Genomic DNA, 24,061 nt, shown 5'->3' with positions numbered 1-24,061 from the left:
CTGATAACAACAACATTCCAGAAATTGGACTGGCTACCTCCTGGAGTGAGTCACCCCTGTAACCCTGACTTAATTACCACTCAGAGTGCAAGAGATGATGCTATTCCTGATGCTGTGCTGCAATTGGAGCACTGCAAGTATCTTAGACTAACTTGAGAAACAAAGGACTGCAGATGCTGGAATCTAGATGAAAAACACCATGATGCTGGAGGAACTCAGCAGGCCAGGCAGCATCTGTGGAGAAAAGCAGGGGGTCAACATTTCGGGTCAGGACCCTCTGAAGAAGAGTCCTGACCCGAAACGTTGTCCACCTGCTTTTCTCCATGGATGCTGCCTGGCCTGCTGAGTTCCTCCAGCATAATAGTGTTTTTCATCCTAGACTAACTTGTCCTGGAAGCGACATTACTGGGGCACTTCAATCCTCCTGACTGCTTGACCGCCCCACCAACTCATCTACCATTGATTTACTTTGGAGTTCTGGTCCTGTGATCTCCCTCAAGATCCAAATGGAATCTCTGATCTCTACCTACCATAGCTATTCCCTATTTCCCCCTTATTTCATTTGCTGCTCCTGATTCTTTTCCCTAATCCTCAGCCAAGATCCTTCTCTCCCATCACAGCATTAACCCTAATTCATCTTCTCCCACTCACCCACCCCTCCACCTCATCCCAGCCGACCTTAGGTTCAAGACTTAATCCTTTATTTCCCCCAACCAGCCCCTCCCACCCACCAATGAAAACAAGGAACAAGCCTGATTGATCTTTACCACTACTCCTCCCATGACCACCCTCATTTTGCCCGAGCTCTAGTGTCACCCATGAGTCCCCACTCACGGGTGGCACATTTTCATCAGCAAAAATATGTAACACTGCTTCAGTGGCACAGAGGTCTTGAGCCCTGTGTCTAAATGAAGTTTGCAACAGAAGGCCCACAACCAAACCGGTTATGGCACCCTATAGCACTGCAAGCAAAGCACACCACTAGGGTTTACTGGAATGTCTAGGCCAATACAACAATTACACCTCATAGATTTTCCCTTGCAGTCCTTAATCCATCAAAATACTTCAGCATATTTTAAATCAGAGAGCTCTTGAATCACCTGCTGGGTTCAATTTTCCCCAACAGATGTGGATACTTTTATAGATTTACTATTCTTTAAGGTTTTATTTTCCATTGACACCAACTTTGCTGAAACAGTATCTTTTTTATAATTAGATTCATGTTTTTTTCCTGAGCTTTTCAAAAAAAAAACACAAGGCTTTGTCCTTCAAATGAGGTTAACCTCTACAGGCAAATCACTTTAAAAAATCACACTCATTTGTGTATATTTAGGTTATGTTGTGTATACATTTCTTCTTCCTAGCTGATTTATACTAAATAGAGTAAATAGTGTGAATATTATCTAGAAAGGTTGTAAGTAGGGTTTGATCCTGACCTTGGGTGCTGTCTGTGCAGAGTTTACATGTTCCCTCTGTGACTGCATGGGATTCCTCTCCAAGACATCATTAGGCTGATTCCTGGAATGAGGGCATTGTCCTATCACAAACAACTAAAGAAGTTAGATCTGTATTCTTTGAAGTTTACAAGAATGAGAGGTGATCTAATTGGATCATACATGATCTTAAGTGGCATGACAAAGTAAATGTTGAAATGTCTCCACTTGTGGGACAGACTAGATTGAGGGTAGATAGTGTTTCAAGATCAGGAGCCAGTAATTTAAAACTGAAGTCTGTTGGAATTTCTTCTCGCGAAAGGTGGTAAATCTCTGGATTTCTCTACCTAAGAGAATTATGAAGGCACTTCCTTCTGTGGTTTTGTCCTCATAAACCTCCTCCTGGCACTGCCTGAACTGTGCTCCGAACCCACCTTCAGGCTAGATTTCTTCAACAAATTTTCTCCTTGGCCTCCAATTGTTGACCTTTTGTGAACTCTCGTTTGGCTGCATCTTCTTCTGCATCTTCAAACATTCTTCCTTTTTGCTGATCTGCCTTATTCCCTATCTCTAATACATTTCATTTAAACTTATTAGCTCAAATTCTTCAACAGCTTCACATTTGACAGTGACATTGCAGAGATACTGTCCCTCTCCTGAAGAACATTAGATTGATTAATAAACTTTAAACTGCACTTGTAACTGTTGTTCCAAGTCAACTCTATGAAAGTAATACAGCAAGCACTAATCATATTCTTATATATGAGACATTCACCTGGGCTGTTTCCTGTCAAAATACTGAATAAGTGTCAACATATCTCCTGCTTGCATTTTTATTTGCTTTGCCCAGTTCATTAACTGACCTGCACATATGAGCACCACTTAATGGCCTAAAACTTAACACTACCTGGTGTGTTACCTAAATCATGATAGTAAATCCTTGCATCAGCTCTTATCTCATTCAGCACAAACAGAAACAAACTCTTTGGATATAGCTGAAATAAACTGTAACTGGTTTATTTTCCTTAAAGGGGTCTCTGTATGTGCATATTTAATTTTAGTATTTTGGACCTTGGTAATAACGTACTATTTTCTAAGTCTCTTCTATTGCTCTCTCCTTGTGTTTATCCAGTGAAGAGTTAATCAAAATGGAAGCCAATTTCTAATGGGCTTAATCACAATCGCACTTTATTGCTTGGTGACAAATTACAAGAAGGCCTTGGTACTGATTCTGCTAGATCCTCTTCACACTGAATAGCATCATGAGATGCTCCCACTGTGCTCAGTATCTCAGGGAAAGAGAACTCTCCTACAGACGTCTTGGATTGCTGAATGCTGCATGGTGGATGCTGGCATCAATCAGTGGATGTCTGGTCACTGTCACGTTTTAGGGTGTACAGATTACTTCTAATGAATCTATCTGATAATTTTCAGATATAACATTATAAAGCCCCAATCTATGCACTGTGCAGAGAAGAAAGCTGCCCATTGGATGGTGGGTTCCTTGCACTCATTTATTTTCAATCAATTACTCACAAACTCTGTACTTTAATCCATTGGGTGGATGAACTGCTGCTGATGACAGATTTAAAATAAGTGATATTTTGGTGCTGTAAGGTATTTGCTCCTTCAGAAGAGCTCTGACCCACAGCTAATTCTTGAGTGAGTACCTGCACAACACAGCTTGAAACACTATTCTCATAATGTACTTCAGTACATGAATGGGTGATAATGAATCGAGTAGGTGAAGAAAGGTGGTTTAATTCCTCAGCTTGAGGTGGTGGGGTATGAAAGGCTCCAATTCACTTTGCTCCATTCCTTTGATGCAACTTTGATCTTCAAGGCACTTTATAATCTACAGTTCAATGCTGATCAGTGCTGGCACCTCTGTTGTGATATAAATGATTTGGATGAAAATGTAGGTGGGCTGATTGGTAACTTTTCAGACGACACAAAAGTTGGCAGAACTGTGGATAGTGAGGAAGGTTGTCAAAGGATAGAGTAGGATATAGATCAATTGGTAATATAAGTGAAGAAATGGCAAATGAAGTTTATTTTGGACAAGTGTGAGATGTTGCACTTTGGGAGGTCAAATGTAAGAGGAAAGCATGCAGTAAATAGATGGGCCCTTAGAGTGTTGATGTGAAGATCTTGGAGTGCAAGTTCATAGCTCCCCTAAAGTAGCAACACAAGCAGATAGGGTAGTAAAGAAGGCTTATGGCATTTTTGCCTTAATCCATTGGGGCACTGAGTATAAAAATTGGCAAGTCACGTCGCAGCTGTATAAAGCTTTGGTTAGGGTCTGGAGAGTGTGCAGAAGAAGGTCAGCAGGATGCTGTCTGGATTAGAGAGTATTAACTATTAGGAAAGGTTGCACAAACCTAGATTATTTTCTCTCATGCATCGGAGGCTGAGGGGCAACCTGACAGAAGTGCATAAAATTACGAGAGGCATGGATAGGGTTGATAATCAGAGTCTTTTTCCCAGAGTGAAAATGACAAGTACTGGAGGGCATAACTCTAAGGTAAGAGGGGGAATTTTAAAGGAGATTTACAAGGCAAGTACTTTTTACACGAGCAGTGTTATGTCCCTTCCACACATTGCCAGGGGAGGTAGATGGAAGTAAATATGACAGCAATGTTTAAGAGGCATTTAGACAGACACATGGACAGGGAATGGAGGAATATAGACCATGTGAAGACGGATGGGATTATTTTTAATTGGCATCATAGTCAGCAGAGGGTCTATTCCTGTGCTGTACTGTTCTATGTTCCAGTTTTGAACCCTTCTCCAGTTCTTGTTATGTGCTTTGTTATGTGTCACCTTCTCTTCTACTTCTAAGCAAAATAGTCATTTTAGATATCCAAACTCACAGGATCACATTCAACATGGGCAAAGTGGGCACTCTGCAGGGGATGTGCATTGTGCAATAAGATTATTTATTTCGCAGAACTTTGAATAGCAATGTTTTCAAGAATAACTTACAACGTGAATGTGTGTGTTACAGCATTGAGGACAAGCATTCAGGTTGTACAGATGTCTAAGAGCATTGCAAGAGAGGGTGATCAGCATGTAAAATGGTATGAGAAACCAATCTGTACATAATGGTAAAATGACTTAGAGTACAAATTATGATCCAAGAACAATTTCTAAATTTGGTGTTGAGTTATCCAAATAGTGCAAACTAGCTTGACATGTTGTACTGCTTCCTGTAAGGTCTTGATCACTTATTAGTGAACATTTTTTTTTAATATACATGCATTCTTCTCTAATTATTAATTTTCCTCTCACATACTGGGCTGGATCTCTCTGGGTAATGCTATCAATTCTGAATGTAACTACTAGCATTTAGCTGTTCAAGCAATATCAAGTCTTGAACCTCTGAAGGCTGTATCCATTAGTCCCTTCCACCCCTGAACTCCACATGGAAAAAGAAAAATCTCTTTGTATCCTGTACTGGATAAGATCCGGTGCAAGTTCCAAGACAACCCTGATTTTAACACTATTGTTGGGCTTCAGCTAAAAAGCAAAAGTGAAGGCAAACTACTAGTTTTAAGTATTTCTTTTTAGTTTAATGTTAATTAGTAATACGTTTGTAGATGCTTTTGAAGTTGATTTTGTAATTTTTAATAAGTTATCTTAATTCCTTCAATATTGACATTAAGAAACATTTTAACATGTATAGTGATGTTTAAAAGCTACTAAAAATCCCTCACAGGTTTGTTTTTCAACCGCCAGGAAAGCTTTGGAGGGTCAGAGGTTGAAAAAGGGAGTATTGTTGCTTTCCTAGTATTCAAACCCATCAGGTGTATTTTAGGCATAGTGTTTCCCTCTGCCAGAGGAGGTCCTGCCACCATGGAGACTGCCCGCTTAAGTCCTGGTGGCTTCAGATCAGTAAAACTGGGCCTCTGTGTTCAGACCAGTTAAGTCATAGGAAGATGATGTGTTCATTACAGTCGAGAAGACTGGGCTAGCAAAATCTGGGCTGTTATAACGACACTATTGAAAGGGTGGGAATCTTGAACAAGGGGACATAGTTACAAGGGGCCAGTCATTTACACTGCAGTTCATAGATATTTCTTCTCTCTCTGGAATTCTCTGCCCCAGAGGCTTGTGGAGGTTAAATCTGGTCACTATCATATTGAATGGCAGGGCATGCTTGAGGAGCCTGGTGAGCTACTCCTGCTCCTCGTTTTTGTATTCTTATATTAAAAGATCCTTACTAAATGAGTTTAAGGGTTTCAGAAATGAGAGAGTATTTATTTCTACTGATGTCATTTCCCACCCACCCACCCACCCCCCCCCCACCCCAACACCTTGGGGGACATATTTTAACTTTCAATACAATTACCTTGAGATCTTCAGTACTTTTTCCCATTTTAGGTGATGCAGGTAAGGAAACCATCCTAAGTGTTAGAAATATTTCATTGAAAGATACAAAAATATAACAGACCAAAGTGGTCAACATTACCCAGGTGAATGGAAGTATTTTTGAACATGCCATTCTAATTTTTTTAGTATGTCAGCACTGAAACTGTTCACAACACCACAAAATTTTATTTTTTTAAAAACTGCAATGTTCCCCCTTTACAAATATTGAATATCAAAATCATCTCTAAAAGGATGTCAATGATCTGGAAGGAGATAAAATGTTTTCAAGTTAATCCGTTGGGAAAAGCATTAAAGTATTACTTTAGTAAAGGTACTTGTGATTCCCCCATTCTACAGGCCAAGTTACAGCATGTGCAGAAATATTTACATTGTATTAAAAACAATGCAGTTTGTGTTGCCTTACAACTGTGCAGTTACCTCCATATGAATACAGGAATTAATTATACATCAAATTCATTTTTTGAGTAAGATCTTCTGACTAGCAGTTGCTGGTTTTTAAGATTCGCAAGTACGCTTCTCCTGTCACAGCATATTTGTATTTAGTCTAGTACAAACTGTTGTCTTAAAATTTAAAGAAATATGCAGCTTTGAAGTTATCTGTCTATTCAGCTAGTAAATGTTAAAAGGGGTCAACAACTTTTGAAGGCATTTTCAATATTTTACCTTGCAAATTCTCTTACTAGGCTTAACATGGAAGACCGGTACAGCAATATATTAACTTTCAAGCTGTTAAATCAAGTGTCGAAACTAAAAACAATTTTTAAAAAATCCTTTTAAATACAGGTCTAACTTAAAATGAGGTGGTAAAATTAAAACACAGATGCCAGGCCATAGCATAGGGGAAATATGAGGAAAATGATGAAAAAGCAAACAAAACATGAAGGTTGTACAAATAAACTTTTATTCGAGAAGGACAGCCCTGGATGCAATCAGGGCAACACATGAGTGAAGTTGGGAGGAGTGGGAGGGGTGCCGATGGGGAACAACAAAGTCAAAGTCAAGTTTATTGTCATATGCATAAATATATGTATATACAGGTGCAATGAAAAACTTAGTTGCAGCAGCATCACAGACACATAGCATCAGATACACAACATTCACAAAAAAAAAGCATAAATGAACAATATAAATTATACAAGAAAGAACAAAATTAGAACAAAATATACAAAGTCCACTGAAGTGCAAAGGGGTCATCGTGTTGCTATATTGAGGTAGTGATTAGGGTTGTGCAGGTTTGTTCGAGAACAAATGGAGTGGCGGAGGGAAGGGGATGGTGGGGGGATGGCGGGAGGATGGAGGGGAGGGGATGGCAGGGAGAGGTAGGGAGGATGGAGGGGAGGGGATGGAGGGGAGGGGATGTTGGGGTGGGGAGGTGATGTGATGGAGGGCAGATGATGGAGGACAGGGAAGGTGATGGAGGGGAGGTGATGGAAGGTAGGAGATGGAGGGGAGGGGAGGTGAGGGGAGGTGAGGGGATGGAGGGGAGGTGAGGGTCGGGGAGGGGATGGAGGGGAGGGGATGGAGGGGAGGGGATGGAGGGGAGGGGATGGAGGGGAGAGGATGGAAGGTGATGGAGGGGAGGTGGGGGAGGGGAGGGGATGGAGGGGGTCAGGGGGAGGGGAGGGGATGGAGGGGGTCAGGGGGAGGGAAGGGGATGGAGGGGAGAGGATGGGAGGGGAGGGGATGGAGGGGGTCAGGGGGAGGGGAGAGGATGGGAGGGGAGGAGATGGAGGGGGTCAGGGGGAGGGGAGGGGAGGTGATGGAGGGGAGAGGATGGAAGGTGATGGAGGGGAGGTGGGGGAGGGGAGGTGGGGGAGGGGAGGGGATGGACGGGGGAGGGGATGGACGGGGGGGAGGGGATGGGATGGACGGGGGAGGGGATGGACGGGGGAGGGGATGGACGGGGGAGGGGATGGACGGGGGAGGGGATGGACGGGGTCGGGCAGACGGAAACCCGCCTCTCCCCCCCCCCCATCCTTACCCTCCTGCGGCCGAGACTGCTCCTTCACCGGTCGGAAAACGAAGACTCTGGGGAAGATGACGGAGCAGCAGACCACAACGCAGGAAATCAGGGCCACCTTCTGGAAGGCCGAGGCGCCCATAGCCGCAGCGGGGCGGCAGCCAAAGGCCGACGGCACCGACCACCGTCCCGGTGGGAGGAGGGGCCTCCCACACCACGTGAGGGACGCTTCCGGTCTGCCCGGAAATAAATAGGGATCCGGAAGGGGAAGTAGGTCTTTTCCTCTCTCGGGACGGCACTGGGAGCAGTGGTTGTGGGTTGTGATGGAGCCGGGCCCGTCGGCTGGGGCCTGGCCCGGCCCTGCCCACTCCCGCCGCGGAAGGTTTGGTTAAACCCGGTGGGGGTGACCGGGGCTGGTGGGGTGGTCTGGATGGTGTCCCGGCCACCCACGGTGGGGGTCCCGGGGTGGGTTGCGGGGGGGGGGGTCTCGGAGGGTAACCAGGCCGGTGTGTGGGGTGGTGGTGACCGAGACCGGTGGGGTGGGGTGCCTAAGTGATGTCCCAGCCACCCACGGTATGGGGAGGGGGGACTCCCGGTGTTGGGGTGGTTTTGCCGGGTGGGGGTGGGAGGAGAGTGTCCCGGGTGGTGTCCAGCCCTGCCCTCCGCGTCTCTCCGTCCACTCGGGGTTCTTCACTCCTCCTCCCCCCCCCCCCCCCCTTTCCGTCCCTTCTACCCGACTCCTGTGCTTGTCCTCGGGGAGATCACGCTGTGATGGATCGGGGATCGTGGCGCCGAGGGGCATTTGACACTAGGATGGTGTCGGGTGACCGGTGGGGCCTTCACGTTGCAGGTTGTTGGGGTTTCTCGGGAGATGGCGCTGCTGGGACGGAGAGGGGCCCGAGTGCTCGCCCTTCCACTCCACGTGGCTGAGCCAGGCTCCTGTAAGTGTGTCTAAAAGTCGTTACTGGTTTTTCTGGGGTACTTTGTGATTAACTTCATTTGTGTGTGATTTTAAAAAAAAATGAAATTTTGAATAATATCCCTGCTTTTGAAGATGGTCAACTTGAGTTTCATCTGCCACAGTACTCACCTAACCGAAAATTCAAACGTTTGGTTATATTCTAAACCTAGAAATTATTTCTGTATCCTTTCAGAAGGACATTTTAAATAAAAGATAATAGCCCAACATCAGATTTGTACTATGTCAAAACCCACGGAGGAACCTGTAGAATTGATAATCGTTGAGCAGTGATGATGTTTTTTCTCACGATGGTCTTCATAACTTCTGTGATGAGATTGCCTTAAGGCATTGCTGATAGCTGCTCAATTTTTAAATTAAATACTTTATTATCTTGCAAGCTGTTGACCTAATAGTTTTTAAATAATAGCTCGGTTAAACTGCTGTTTACGTTAGGGTATGTAGAAAATAGCTTGATTATTTCCTCCTCGGAGCAGTAAAGTTATGTCACAGCTACATTAATACGGTTATTCCCACCAGATTTTGAAAAGGGTATTGAAAGCTTTTGAGTTTTAAGAAATCAATATGGTGTGTCTTATGAACATTTTTACTTGCTTCCCAGTTTGCAGATTTCATCTGATTGACAAGTTTTGATAAATCATGGAAGTTTGCCAGGTAAATCACGTCTTTCAGATTTGGTGCAGTAAATGGGGAGAAGTCTTTAGGTCAGAATCCAAAGTGCTGAGAGGGCTTGATAGAGTAGAGGCAGTGATGTTTCCACTCATGGAAGGGTGCATGGAGAGACTCCTTGTGGAAATTGGAATGGGACATCTTTTTAAACAGTGCTGTATAAAAATGTATTTAAAGCTGAGCTAGAAAATATAATGGGACATGTTAGTGGGCTTAGATGGAGGGTGGGAGAGATTTGGTTGAAGCTTGGTGGATATTGATTATATTATTGTGCTTCACCACCTGAAACTCTGCCTTAATGTCCACAATGACTTTGTTTTTAAAATGCTAAATTACAAGTATATCACCTTTTTGTTAACGTTGTTTCCTGGCAATTTAACTGGGTGGTTTCCTTTTAAAGATGTGGAAAATCCATCTCATTAAACAAAAGTTAACTTATTAATTCAGTGAGGAGTATGTTTTGAATCTAAAGATGTGTTTAGGACTTTAATGTCAATGTGTTGCAATTTTTCACACAGCTGATGGTGGTTATTGTTAGATTGGATATTGTATCTAGGAAACTTTGATTCAATTAACCTATGTGCTACTCATTAAATTAAACAGTTTGACAAATTGTCCAAAGATCATGGTGCTGATCTATTTCAGCTGGCATCTTTCTAGTGTTTAGGAAGAGTTGGATTAGCACTAACTCATTTTGTGCATGGCTGTACTTTAAACGTCAGTGATTTTGTTATCTGGACATTGTTGACATGGCCGGCATTTATTCCTCTTGAAGATACACCTTAAACCATTCCACTCCTGATGAAAGTCCTCCCACACTGCTTGTGTAGGAGCTCCCAGATTTAGAAAAGTGACAAAGTATCAGGATAATGTCTGTGTGTTGCGGGGGTGGGTTGGGGTTGGAGGTGGGAGACATGCAAGTGGTGATGTTTCCTTGTCTGCCAATCTGCCTGATAGAAGTTAGGTTCGGGAAGTCTTGTTGTATTCTAGGCAACAAATTTCACAATAAGTCAGTGATAAATCAGATTCTGACCGCAGTGTATTTAGATGCCTGCAGCCACTGTACAAGTGGAGGAAATGCTGTGGTTCAGGTAGGATGCCAATTAACTGAGCGACATTGTTATGCTTGTGTTGGAGTTCAAAATTCCAGCGCAGAAATAGTACCTTCAGTCCAACCCATTCCTGCTGACCAAGGTGCCTTCCTGAGCCAGTCCCATTTGCCTGCATTTGGCCCATATCCCTCTAAACCTTCCCTATCCATGTATGTGTCCAAATGTTCTAAGTCTTGTAATTGTACCTCTATCTACCACTTCCTCTTAGCAGCTTTCTGTATGCCTACCACTTGTTGGGTGGAAGAGAGAAGGAATTTGCCTCCTGGGTTCCCTTCAAATCTTTTTTTCACTCACCTTGAACCTCTGCCCTTTGGTTTTATAATCCTCTACCTTGGGAGTAGGGGGGAGCAGAGAGAAATTGACAATCCATCTTTCCCACTTGTTGTTTTATAAGCCTTTATAATGTCACCCCTTGGCCTCCTTTGCTCCAGAGAAAACAATCCCAGCCTGTCCAGTTTTTTTTTACTCAAGTCCCAGCAACCAGATCATCCAACAAGTGAAGAATATTCCATTGTGTTCCTGGCTTGTGCCTTGTGGTTGATAAAAGGTTTTAGTGCTGGGATGAGTTGCTTGCTGCACCATGTCCACCATCTGACCACTGCCACCTCTTTGGCTCCTCCCCTGCCAGAATCTAGGTGGAGGGTTATTCACTGGCATGAATGTTACTTGCCACTTCTCAGGTTATAACTGGGTTTTGTCTCTTCACTATGTGAGGCGGTACTGCTTCATTTGTAAAGGATTGAATCTTTGCAGATGACTGCGCATTTCTACTTCTGACCTTGTGATAGGAGAAAGGTTATTGATAAAATAGCTGGTGTTTAGGCCTAGAACTTAAACCTTTGGAACTCTGCAGAGTTGCCCTGTGGCTAGGATGACTGACCTCCAATAATCAAAGCCATCTTTTGACTGGGGTGTAGTCCAACCTTTTGGAAGTTTCTTTTCACAGAAGTCTTGCTCATCAAATCTCACCTTTGTGCAAAGGCAGTCACTTGTCTGCCTTTGGAATATAGATCCTGGGTTTATATTTGGGCCAATGGCAAATATGTAGTATAAAAGTACATGGTGCTAATTGGGGTTGGTGAAACCTAGCAGGGCATCATTATAGGTGATTGGTAAGTGTTTGATGGCAGTTTCAATGGCACCATGCATAACTGATGTTGATCACTACATATCACTTAGTATGGGCTAGGTGGTAATTGAATTTGTCCTGCTTTTTGTGAGCAGGGTGTGTCTGGGTAATTTTTGCCGTAGATCCCAGTTTAGTAACTTCTGAAACAGCTTGGCTGGAAGAGTGGCTGCTTCAGGAGCTTGGGACTGCAGCAAGGATGTTCTCTGATCCTGCACCCTTTTCTGTAATCCAGTTTTCTCACCTGATTCTTGGTATTTGTGGAGTGATTGACTTGCCTGCAGACAATTTGATCTTGAGACAGCATAAATGGATTATCATCTCAGCACTTCTGCTTGAATATGGTTATGAATAATTTGACCTTGGTGTTAGCATTTGTGCCCTTCTCTGGGTGTTGCAGTATATTACTATAATCTACAGCTGCTTTGAAATAATGTTATGAATCAAGTCCTGGGCTGAATAGAAATTCTTGAGTCCTAGGGTTTAACTTGTTCTTTTGGGGATTTGTAACATTATTTATGCACTGCTGAAATAACTAGTATTGAACAGTATGAGGGCAAATATAGGTATTTTGTTTAATTTATAATTTAATATGGTATCAGTGGTTTGGGCTGCTCTATAGAATGAATTAGCTTTCAGGGGCTGTTTAGTAATTTTCTGCATTCCAGTTCTTTAAAATGGCACTCCATTTCAACAAACACCTTACCATCTGTTTTGAAATAGTAATGTGATCAAGCAGAAGTTAAAATTGAAATTGCAATTATTGTATGCTATGATAATTTAGAGGAACCCTTTGGAAAAGTTAGATGGCTTTCATTTCAATTGTGCATTGTTGTGATTTGGGTGTTTGCCTTCACTTCATCTGAACAGCAGTCAGATCTTGGACTCCTTATTTGGTAATTACACTGGTGTTTGGGTGACAATTATTACTTTGGAATACTGCTAATGATTGTGATGTCTGGAATTTTCAGGTGCCACTGAATGCCTTAGCTTGGATCTAATGGTTTGTAGTCTTTATCCAGGGCAGTGGTGGGGGCATTAAGAAACAATGGCTCTTTAAAGTAATAATTTGTTGCTAAGTTTTCTAATGGTTAAATGTTTGCATTTGTTTCAGCTGGTGTCCAGTTGAAGTGTTGCACTGCAAGGACTAATTTAAGCACTGCAGAAGTAAGGAATTATTTCACAGGTAAGTGCCCAGGTTCAACTGGTGCAAGGTTCTGTGGCATTTGTGTACATGTCAAATATTCCACTGAATATTTTTCCTCTGTCCAGAGTTAAAATGATGTTTATACTCACGATGGTCTTCATAACAAGTGTGATGAAACTGCTTAATAGCAATAACTGATGACTCTGGATGGGGTTGCTGGCTTGGACCTTTTAATGCATTGAGTGAGATTGGTTCTGTTTATTCCTGCTAGTTTTTGTGGTAATTGTAATATAATACTTAGAATGGCTCTATAGTATACTCCTGTTTTTTGAACAGTTGTGGTACATCTTGTATCAGTTGGTAGTGCCAATTCTCTTCCTGCCATCTATCCCTCCTCCACCCCCATTAAACTTTAACTCCTTTTGCTGTTTAATATTTGCTTCAATCATTGTTCATGCTTAATGAATTGTTTATTTGTGCATTGGCCTTGAGTTTTTTGCAGCAAAATGTTTGATTGTGCTTATTGAAAGAAATAGCAAACACCTATGCAGATGACAAATAATTGTATGGTGGCACAATAGAAATGTTAGTCTTGTAGCAGAATGTTATGGAAACATTTTAAGCCTAAGTTTAAGTTAATTCCTTCATTTTTCTCTTCCCAGAGCTGTCTGTTGAGTGGATCATCATTAAACATCCTTCAATGTTGGCAAAGGAACTACTGAAGGCTCCAGAATGGATATGCTGGAAACTTGTTCTTGGCTCACAACCCCAGATGCTTGAAATGTTGTTTATGACTTGTGCATCCCTAACACTTTCTGCTTCCCTTCTGTTCAATGTAATATGAAATTATTGAAATTTATTGTTTTTTTGAAAGGGTGGCACAGTAGCATAGCGCTTAGCACAATGCTATTACAGTGCCAGCGATCAGGGTTTGATTCCTCTCGCTGTCTGTAAGGAGTTTGTACATTCTCCTGTGTCTGTGTGGGTTTCCTCTGGGTGCTCCAGTTTCCTCCCATATTCCAAAGACATGGGTAGGTTAATTTGGGTTTAAAATGGGTGGCATGGGCTCATTGGGCCAGAAGGGCTGGTTACCATGCTGTAAATAAAATTTTTTTAATGCCTGTGTATTTAGTGCAAATGTATATACTTTAGTAACTGAAATTCATGGTAGTAATTTTGGTCATTAAGGCAGGGGGAATTCTTGTGAAGTACCATGTTTTCTCTCCTGAGGATTTCCATGTATTCTTGAATGTTTTGCAAGGAACTAGTGGTTCTACTTTAGTTTCTGGTGTCAAGGTAATGTCTTGGCATCTAAGCAGTCACAATGTACAGTTCAAATGAACATTGTACATGATTTTTATATTGGCCATTTTGTGTACTTCTAAGTTATTTGCCTGTAATACAAACTAGTTACATGATTAGGCCAGAATAATGACATTGCCAATAAAAGCTTTAAATAGAACCAGGCCATAAACTATTATCTAATTATGTATAGTTCAGAGGGGATTTGCCTAACCAGTGCAACATTCCAGTTTTTATATTCTATTTGGCCAAATGTCCCCCTCCCTATCTACCTGTGCTATACTTCTTGAGGAGATTGTGAACTTGAACCCTAAGGTTGTGTATGTCCTACCTTTAACTTCCCAAAGTACAGCACCTTGCCTTTGCTCTGTTCACCTTTCCATCTATATCCTCTAGCTTCCCTCACTATCCACCACACCAGTAACATTTTATCTTCAGATTTACTAATCATACCTCCTACATTCACATCCACATCATTGATGTGTATCACAAACAACAAGGGTCCCAGGACTGATCACTGTAGTGCACCACTAATCAGACTTCTAATCAGAAAAGCATCCTTCCACCACTACACTCTACCTCCCATCACCAAGCCAATTTGCATCCAAAAGCTCACCTTGAGCCTGTCCCAGCCTACTGTATGGGACCTTGTTAACTGCCTTAAAGTCCACTTAGATGACATCTGTGTCTATTGCCCTACCATTGTTGATCTAATCAGCTACCTCAAAAAAAAACCTCCAAATTTAGTGACATTAGATTTCCCCTGCACAAAGCCATGTTGACTATCCCTTTGGGATTTCTCCAATAACTTCCCTACCACTGGTGATGGACTCATTGGCCAGCAGTTACCTAGCTTATCACTGCTAGGGCAGGGACAAGTTCAGTGCAGCTTTGTGGGCTGAAGGGCCTGAATTGTGCTGTAGTTTTTCTGTTTCTATGCTACTCTTTAAAGGTATAACTTTAGCTATCCTTCAGTTTTCTGGTACTCCATTGGGGCCCCAGTTATCGTAGCCCTTGCTTTGCACTTGGGATAGATCTCATCCAGCCCTTGGGATTTATTAACACTTGTGCATTCTATAAGCACTTAACACCATCATACAGAGCTGCTCCAGATTATTCTTGTACCCCTTCCTGAATTCACTCTCTTTTGTGTCCTTGGTGAATAAAGTTGAGTATTCAGGATGTTGACTAGCTCCACACATTGATTATCTCTACTCTCCTTCCCTGTTTGGTCCCAGTCAACCCACTCCCACTACAGTTCACCTACTGTTGAAATAGGTCCATTGTGGATGCCATCTCCCTGGACCTACATTCATCTCCAGAGCATCTGGATAGTAAACACCTACATTAGACCATTGTTTATTGACTACAGCTCTGCCTTTGATACCATAATCAAAATCAGCTCATCTCCAAACCCTTAGACCTGGGACTCAACATTTCCCTTTGCAACTGAATCCTTGACTTCCTGACCAACAGACCGGAATCAATAAGGAGAGGCAGTAACACCTCTGTCACGATTATCCTCAACACTGATGCCCCCCACAAGGCTGTTTCCTCAACCCCAAACTTTAGTCCCTATGCACTCACAACTGCGTGGCCAGATTATGTTCCAACCCCGTCTACAAGTTTGCAAATGACACCACTGTAGTGGGCTGAATTGCAAATGATGAATTGAAGTGCAGGAAGGAGGTAGCCTAGTGGCATGCTGTCATGACAACAACCTTTCCCTCAATGTCAGCAGCTGGTCATTGACTTCAGAAAGAGGGGCAGTGCACGCGCTCCTGTTTACATCAACGGTGCTGAGGTCGAGAGGGTTGAAAGCTTCAAGTTCCTAGGAGTGAACATTACCGATAGCCTGTCCTGGTCCAACCATGTAGATGCCTTGGCCAAGAAAGCATACCAGCACCTCTTCTTCCTGAGAGGACTAAAGAACTTTAGTGTGTCCCCTTTGACCCTCACCAATTTTTATCAATGCACCATAGAAAGCATCCTATCTGGATACATCACAGCTTTGTAGGGCAACTGCTCTGCCCGAGACTGCAAAAAACTGCAGAGTTGTGGACACACTCAGCACATCACAGAAACCAGCCTCCTCTTCATGGACTCTTGTCTACATTTCTTGCTGCCTCAGTAAAAGCAGCCAGCATAATCAAAGACCCCATCCCCCCCAAATTGGGCAGAAAAACAAAACCCTGAAGGCAAGTGCTACCAGGCTTGAGGACAGCTTCTATCCCACTGTTAAAGGACTATTGAACAGTCCCCTTGTACAACAAGATGGACTCTTGACCTCACAATCTACCTTGTGGCCTTGCCCCTTATTGTCTGCTTGCACTGCACTTTCTCTGTAATTGTAACACTATTCTGCATTCTATTATTGTTTTCCCTTGTACTATCTCAATGCACTGTTGTAATGAAATGATCTGTATGGATGGCATGCAAAACAAAGTTTTTCATTGTACCTTGGTACATGTGACAATAATAAACCAATTTACCAATATGTGCACTTGCCCCGAGATACTTGTAGAAGGTCTTGGGATTCTCCTCAATCTAACTTGCCAAGGCTATTTCATGGTCCCTATTTGCCTTCATCATTTCTTTCTTAAATTCTCTCCTACACATTACATTCTTTAAGAGATTCCCTTGATCCCAGTATCCTATACCAGCCATACGTTTACTTTTTTTCCCCTGGTCAGCCCTTCAATATCCTTTGCATTCCAAGGTTCCCTAATATTGCCATCTTTGCTTTTCACCCTACCTGGAACATGCTGGCCCTGAATTCTTACTAACTCTTAAAAGACTCTCATTTATCAACTGTTGTTTTACCCACGAGCAACTGCTGGAGGTGGAGAAAGTGTATGTGTATACAGTTCCAGATGGATGACAACCAAGTTAATTGTTCTGTCTTGATGTTGGAGCCGTACAGTTGTCTTTCCTGCCTGACATGGGTCACTAAAATGTTGCAGGAAGTTTGTGAATGGTCTCAGCTGGTGATAACTATGGAAGCAGTTATCTAGCTTAGTTTTGTGCCGAGATTTCAATGATTTTTTAAAAATTCTTATTTGACGATGGAAGTTAAATTGGACACCCCTTTATAGGCCCATAATATATCTTATTAGTCACAGTTTACTGCTTCTAATTCTTCCTGGCACAAAGCATTTATTTTTGAGAATGAGTTTAAATTTTGCCTCTGCCCCACAGTTCAAATTAATCACCATCTCCTGTTGCTGTTAAAGGCACAAAAACACAAAAGGAAATTCATGGATGGTAAAATTAAAGGCAATATTAAATCAAAAGGCTTGTGCGATTGCCAGAAATCACAATAAGCCCGAGGATTGGGAGCATTTAGAACATGACAGAAGGGGACCAAGTCATTGATAAAGATTGATAAAATAGAATATGTGCATACTGGTAACAAATGTTAAAAATAGACTGTTACGAGCATTCATTGGTACATAAGACTATTGAGGATAAGTCTGGGGCCCTTGCAAAACAATTTGTAATGGGAAGTGTGGAAATGACAGAGGAATTAATCAGCTGCAGAAGATGCACAAAATTTAGCTAGATTAGAGAATCCAGGGTCCATGAGAATGAAGAACTGAAGAAACCAAATTTTTCAACAAAAAGAACTAGAGAAATTATTGAGACTAAAGGCAAATTAATCCCAAGGACCTGATCCGCATCCCAGAATTTTGAAAGGGGTTGTTTTGAAAGACAGACAGAGTATCCACTGTCTCTAAGGTTCTGTAGATGCTGAACTAGGAACTACCTGGTAGGGAAAATGCTGGAATCTATAACAAAGGATATAATTACAAAACATCTTAAAGAATAATAAGATAGTGCAAAGTAAACATGGATTAATGTGTCACTAATCTGTTGGAGTTCTTCGAGAATGCCTTGTAGAAGAGATAAGGGAACCAGTGGATATGGAGTATTGGATTTCCCAAAGGCTTTTGATAATTTCTCATTGGCCTTGGTGAAACTGCTTCTGAGTAAAGTGTACAGTTTAGGTGTCCTCTCCTAAAAGGATGTTCTTGTCATTGAACATTCACTAAACTGGTTCCAGGGAAGGCAGGTTTATCATAGATTGAATGAGAGGATATCTCATTGGAAGCCCAAAATTCTTAAGGGCTTGACAGGCTAAACGAGGGATGATGAAACCCTGATTGAGGAACCTAGGAACCAGGAAAAGAGTTTAGGAATAAGAGGAAGGTCACTTAAGACTAAGGTGAGAAATTTCTTCGGAGGTCAGTGAAACTTTTCTATTCTCTGTGCTGGATGGCAATGGAAACTTGATAGTTTCTGGGCATTAACGGAATCACGGCATCTTGGGATAATAGTGATGGTGCTGAGGAATCAGCCTTGATCTTGATGAATGGCAGAGTAGGCTCAAAGGGTTGTATGAGCTACTCTTACTCCTACTTATATTCCTATGTACATTTGTCACCATATGTTTCTCAGGCTGGGATGAGAAACGTTAATGCACAGTAGGGTGGATTATTTAATTTTGAAGTTTGTACCAGCTAAAGGCCATGGGTTGCATTTTCTGATTCTGAGGCGGCACTTGTTATGGACAGGAAATACTGGGAAATGGAAGAGAATCTTTATAAAACATCTGGTTAACACACCACACCTTGTTGGGCTTTTTCCCTCAATGATATTTAAAATTTGACCAGCTCTGGGAACACCTATTAATAGTGATGGGTTGACCTATTGAAATTTGCTTTGGTGTCTATATCGGATAGTTGGACTATATAATACATAATAGCTTTAGCAACATTAAATTCAATGTTCAAAAGTGGTAGTTGATAGAATGCCAGACTTAGAGTTTCATTTGTGCAGTTGTTGGATCATTCATTTTTTTTGTCATACTGTCCTGTCAGAATCTAAGTATCAATTAATAGGAGTACGCACATCTTCCAGTATAAAGCTGATGATTTGAGAGTAGAGTGATAGGACACCAAGAGCTGGATTAGATGTCCCAAGGACAAGACATACTTGGGCAATTTTCCACATTGTCAATGTTTAAGCTATTGGAACTGTTTGGCTAAAAGAGGCAGTTAGTTTCAGAGCACACCTAAAGGACGAGGCATTGCTCACATTCATTGTTTAGGCTTACATGTAGAAATTTTCACTATCATTCTTCTGGATGACATTGCAAAGTATGTCACCAAATGAAGCAATATTACACCAGTGTTTGTGTAAAGTGAGCACTATGACAGGAATGATATTGGAGCCCGGAAGCATCTAAAAGAATTGCCAATTAAGTGACAGGCAAATAGAATTGGTGGACAATTAACATAGCGCATATGTACAAAATTGTTCATTCCTTAACATTAGATTTATGTACTGATGTATCTATTTTATCACATTGACTTTTTGTAGTCAACACTTGTTCAAATGATCATTGTTATTTAGAATAAAACCGGTGGTATTAATATATTTTATTTCATCTATATTGTAACATTTACAATTACAAAATAGCAGCCCTAATTTGTAAGTTTTAATTAGGTAGAGCACTTTCCAGCTCCAAGTTACTTGAAGCTTATGCAAGCAATGTATTCAAAGGGGTAAATGTTTGTTATTTTCCATCCTGGTAGCTTTAGCTCTGCCAATCCATACTTCATTTGCATACAAAATGCTTCATTCCAGCAATCAATGAAAGTGCTGTATTTAGAGCTTATCACAAACATGCAGGGAGTGGGTTCTTTAGCCTACTCGTTAAATTTTGACGATGCATAACAAAACAACAGGCTGGAGAACTGGAAACTGCATGGGATTTAGAGATGCCTTCACTTCATTTCAAACAATGTGTCAGAAAAGAAATATCACAGGGTTTATCCATTGGGATATACACATCTTGGACCAAAAAGGTATTTTTTGAAATGTCAGGAGCATATGCTACATTGGGAAATAAGACAGAAAGTGGTTCTGTCCTACCCTTAGGAGAATGCCATTTTAATTGAACTATTCAGGGTAGTGTAGCACAAAATTACATAGCCTCTTCAAAGGGCAATGCTCATATGAAAATAGACTTGCTACTGAAAACTTATTTCAGCATGGTTTTCCCCTTTCAAATCTATTTATTAGATTGGGTCAACAAGCACTTGAGTGTTGAAAGACCAAGTCTGAAGCTTATAGCAACACATCCATATTACCTGAACTAAAGCCTACTTTGAATTTCCAGTCTGATGGAGAAAAGAGCTGAATACTGGTGAGGAGGCCTCTTTGGGATCTGATCTCTTTGGGGCAGTGTTCTTAATCCCAACTATCTCCAATTAATGAATGTCATTCCAAAACAAGATTAAAATGGAGATGTTTACTCTTCAATTCTATTCATATTACCCAATGACAAAGCAGTCTTCATGCACATGCAACAGTCCAGATATCATTAAGACAAAACATGAGACATAACAAGTAATGTTCATGCCAACAAACATGTGACCTTATCCTGATACCTCCTCATGATAGTCCTCCCTGAGTTATGAACTCTCAATTTATGGACACCCCATACATAGGTACAAGCATGTGGGAGATCAGCCAGGTGGATGGGGACGGCTTTGCTGGCTGCTGCGGAGCCGCAGGCATCTTCTGCTGGGTGTGAATGGTCCACTTCTGCATGCCTTCTCTCCCCACCCCAAGCCCCTGTCCCCCCCACAAGCCACAACAATCAGGGGGCTGGGTCAAGCTTGAGCAGAGCTGGAAGCGCTGAGCAGACTCACTCACTCACTCACCAGATCAGTGAGGCTGGCTGGCAGCTTCTCTTCCCATGCCTGCTCGCTCTCCCGTCACAGGCTGTTTCTATGATCCTCTCCCGCACAATTTCTGACCTACGAACAATATGGAACAATTTTCAGGAACAGAACCCAGTAGCAACTCAGGGACTGCCCGTACCACCAACTGTTCACCATTGACCAGATGCTTAGCTGAAGCAGCAGTATTAATGCACTGGCTACACAGGTAGGTCGGAAACAGAGTATTCTACAGTAGGATTCACTTCCTATATGTCTGCCGTCTATAAAGCACAAGTCAGGTGTATGATGAAGTCCTCTCAACTGGCCTAGATGAATGCAACTGCAGCAACACTCAGAAAGCCCGACACCTTCATTGATTAGGGGTTGTACAATGTGCTGTACAACTCTATGAGCATCCAGCACAAGCAGCCCCAATGCATCACTTTCATCACCAAAAATATTCACTCCCTCTTTTAGGGGAGCTGCAGAGTGCACCATCACAAAATTCAGTGCATCAATTCATCCAGGTTTCTTCAATAGCACCTGTGCCTGCTTTCCTTGTAGGCGGGGAAGCGTAATGGTTAAATTACTGCACCGATATCCAGGCCTACATCTGCAAACATGAGCTCACCAGATCAAATCTCAACAAGGCAGATGGGAAGTTTAAATTCAAGTAACTAAATAAATATATAATTATGGTGACCATAACCATGAAAATACCAGTATCATAAAACCCAGTCTAGGGAAGGAAGTAAGCTACCCTTTGACAATCTGACTTAAAATATGACTGCTGACCCACTAATGTGGTTGCCCTCAGAACAAGCAGGTTTGGGGACAACAGTAAATGTGAGCAGCGTTCACCTCCCATGAACAAATAAATAGCATTTAAAAGGATAAAGGCAGCAACATCACTTGCAAGTTCCCCTCCAAGTCACATGCTTTGAGACCTCAGTACGTATCACCATTCCTTCCTTGTCACTGGGTCAGAATCCTAAACCTCCCTCTGCAACAGCTGGGTTGACCTTCACTCCACCTGCTGCAGTGGTTCACTTCAAGGCAGTTAAGGAATGGACAATAAATGCCTGGGCCACACACCAAGATTTTGTGAGAGAATAAAAAATGTAACAATGGAAAGCAGGCAGAATCATATCTATGTTTACTGTTATGTCCACCTGATGTTAACATGCACATATCTTTGTTTCTTTAAGATTTCGTGTCCTTACCAGTGTCCACTTTAAGATCAACGAATACTTGCCGGTGATTATTTCACGTCATTATTATGGTCATTCAGAAACAAAATATTCTTCCATCCTATTTTCAAACCCATCATTTGAATGTGATTTATTGGAAATGGCTTCTAATGCACCAACTGTTCTAATTTCTATTTATTGGGGTTGGGGTATGGAGCCACCATTGATTAATAATCTTTATGACAGACTTTTGATGTATAGGCGGAATTCAATATATCTTATATTTATGTTGGTGATCAGTATTCTGTGACACACTGACTGATTAACCAAAACCATCACTTGTGATTTTTATCATAACCAATATTAATGCAATACATCTGTGATCTCCTTTTGAAATTTTAGTAGGGAACAAGTTCAGCACACAAGACAGTCTGATTGAGAATCCACTCAGGAATGTTAAAAGCTTTCTTCATTTCTCCTGAAGATTCATTCAGGGTTTGGTTACACAGACACAAAGTATTTTCTGTTACCTAACAAGCATTTACATGTTGTTTCAAACAAAGAAAACAACGTGATTATTTTTGTGCCTTTTCCTTACAATTTTTCATGATTCTTCAATGCCACTTCTGAAAGTTCTTCAAGTATTCATGACCATTTGATTGTAATTGGTTGATCTATTACAATGCCAAAAGTCACATGATTGGTTTGTCGTGTCAGTTGTGAATGTATACGCTTAAACTGATTACTAGCAACTAATTGATGTGTTAACTCTCAGGTCATATTGTTATTCAGCCACATAAACTGAAATTGCAGAACCTTGAAAGAAATAACAGTTAGACCAATTGAATGCAGTAACAAACAGAAAATAACATTGAGACTAAATAGTGTAACCTACTGATTTTCCAGGATGAAGGGCTGGATTGCATCTGAGCAAGATTTGGTTAAATGGAATGAGAAAAGAATTCACAATAATTTCTGTAATGTTGTTTTAACCAAACCATTTAAACATACAAATGTACACGAATGAAGAATATCTGCTACCTATAATTTCCCAGTCAAATCTTTGAACTTGTTCCTTGCGGTCAAGTAAATGTCAATGTAAAGTCTTCTTTAATCTATTCATGACCATGTGTTGGCTAAACATTTGCAGAAAAACCTAAAAGTAATAAGTAAGTAGCAAAGTGATAACTGTAGGTACAGTTGTGTAAGGTAAAGCTATCCAGAATTTTAATTCTCATTATTGAAACATATATACTTAGATTAGCATTGTCTTACTTTGAATTGGCTACTTATGCTGGACTGAGAAGAGTTCAGAAGAAATGCCCTCTTCATCTATTCTAGCAGTCCAGTCACAACTGACAATCTGCTTTTACACACCATGTGAGGTCTGGAGGTATCTGCATCATGCCCACATGTGTATAAATTGTGATAGACCAATGACTGGAGAGCAGGAATACAAGTCCAGAGTGAAGACGTTTCAAAGCAATGACCTTTTATCAGATGTAGGATAAGTTAGAAAAGGAACGTGTCTTAAATTGGGTGAGATGGAGAGAACATAGGGAACATCGAGACCACGAGAGATAAAGTGACACGAAAGCTGGTGGTTCTGGCTGAATGATAGTGGTGAAGGCTTGTTTGTAGCAGCTGATCTTTTTGGAGGAGATGTAAATAGGAGATGAATGAGGACCAATGAGAGAAAAAAGAACTGCTTGAACTGTGGGATACAAAGCACAGCAGTGGTTGGCCTTTTGAAGTAAAAGAGAATGCTGGAAATACTCAACAGGACAGGCAGCGTTTGTAGAGAGACAACTGAGATAATTTTACAGGTTGATGCCCTTCCATCAGAAACAAACGGGAAAGGAAAGTTATTTGAAATTTATTGAATTCAACATTGAGTCTGAAGGACTTTAATGCTCTCAGTCAGAAGATGAGATGCTGTTGTTGAAGCTTACCTTGGTTTTGTTGGAACAATATGAGTGGCCAAAGACAGTGGTCAAAATGGAAGTGGGGTGGAGAATTA

General features: G+C 41.6%; 1 protein-coding gene, 1 long non-coding RNA gene and 1 other non-coding gene across 3 annotated transcripts in view; 2 read left to right on the top strand and 1 right to left on the bottom strand.

The window, feature by feature from the left end:
* LOC127577833 (protein RIC-3-like) overlaps window positions 1-7,982 on the bottom strand; it is a 31,756-nt gene extending 23,774 nt beyond the window's left edge. Inside the window, exon 1 of the mRNA XM_052029434.1 lies at window positions 7,807-7,982. Coding sequence (XP_051885394.1) covers window positions 7,807-7,927 — 121 coding nt within the window. The 5' untranslated portion in view covers window positions 7,928-7,982. The remainder of the gene's footprint in view (window positions 1-7,806) is intronic.
* A 96-nt stretch (window positions 7,983-8,078) lies between these two features.
* On the top strand, window positions 8,079-13,935 carry LOC127577855 (uncharacterized). The gene is made up of 5 exons (XR_007957450.1): window positions 8,079-8,167; window positions 8,636-8,726; window positions 9,366-9,418; window positions 12,786-12,857; window positions 13,481-13,935. It is a non-coding gene; the product is annotated as an uncharacterized LOC127577855 (long non-coding RNA).
* LOC127578027 (small nucleolar RNA SNORD35) lies at window positions 9,030-9,114 on the top strand. The gene has a single exon (XR_007957472.1). It is a non-coding gene; the product is annotated as a small nucleolar RNA SNORD35 (small nucleolar RNA).
* Window positions 13,936-24,061: the final 10,126 nt, after the last annotated feature.

Source organism: Pristis pectinata, chromosome 14 (assembly GCF_009764475.1).
Source record: "Pristis pectinata isolate sPriPec2 chromosome 14, sPriPec2.1.pri, whole genome shotgun sequence".
Classification (NCBI taxonomy): Eukaryota; Metazoa; Chordata; class Chondrichthyes; order Rhinopristiformes; family Pristidae; genus Pristis; species Pristis pectinata.
Note: the sequence above shows the minus strand (reverse complement) of the source record. Positions and strands in the feature narration are given on the sequence as shown.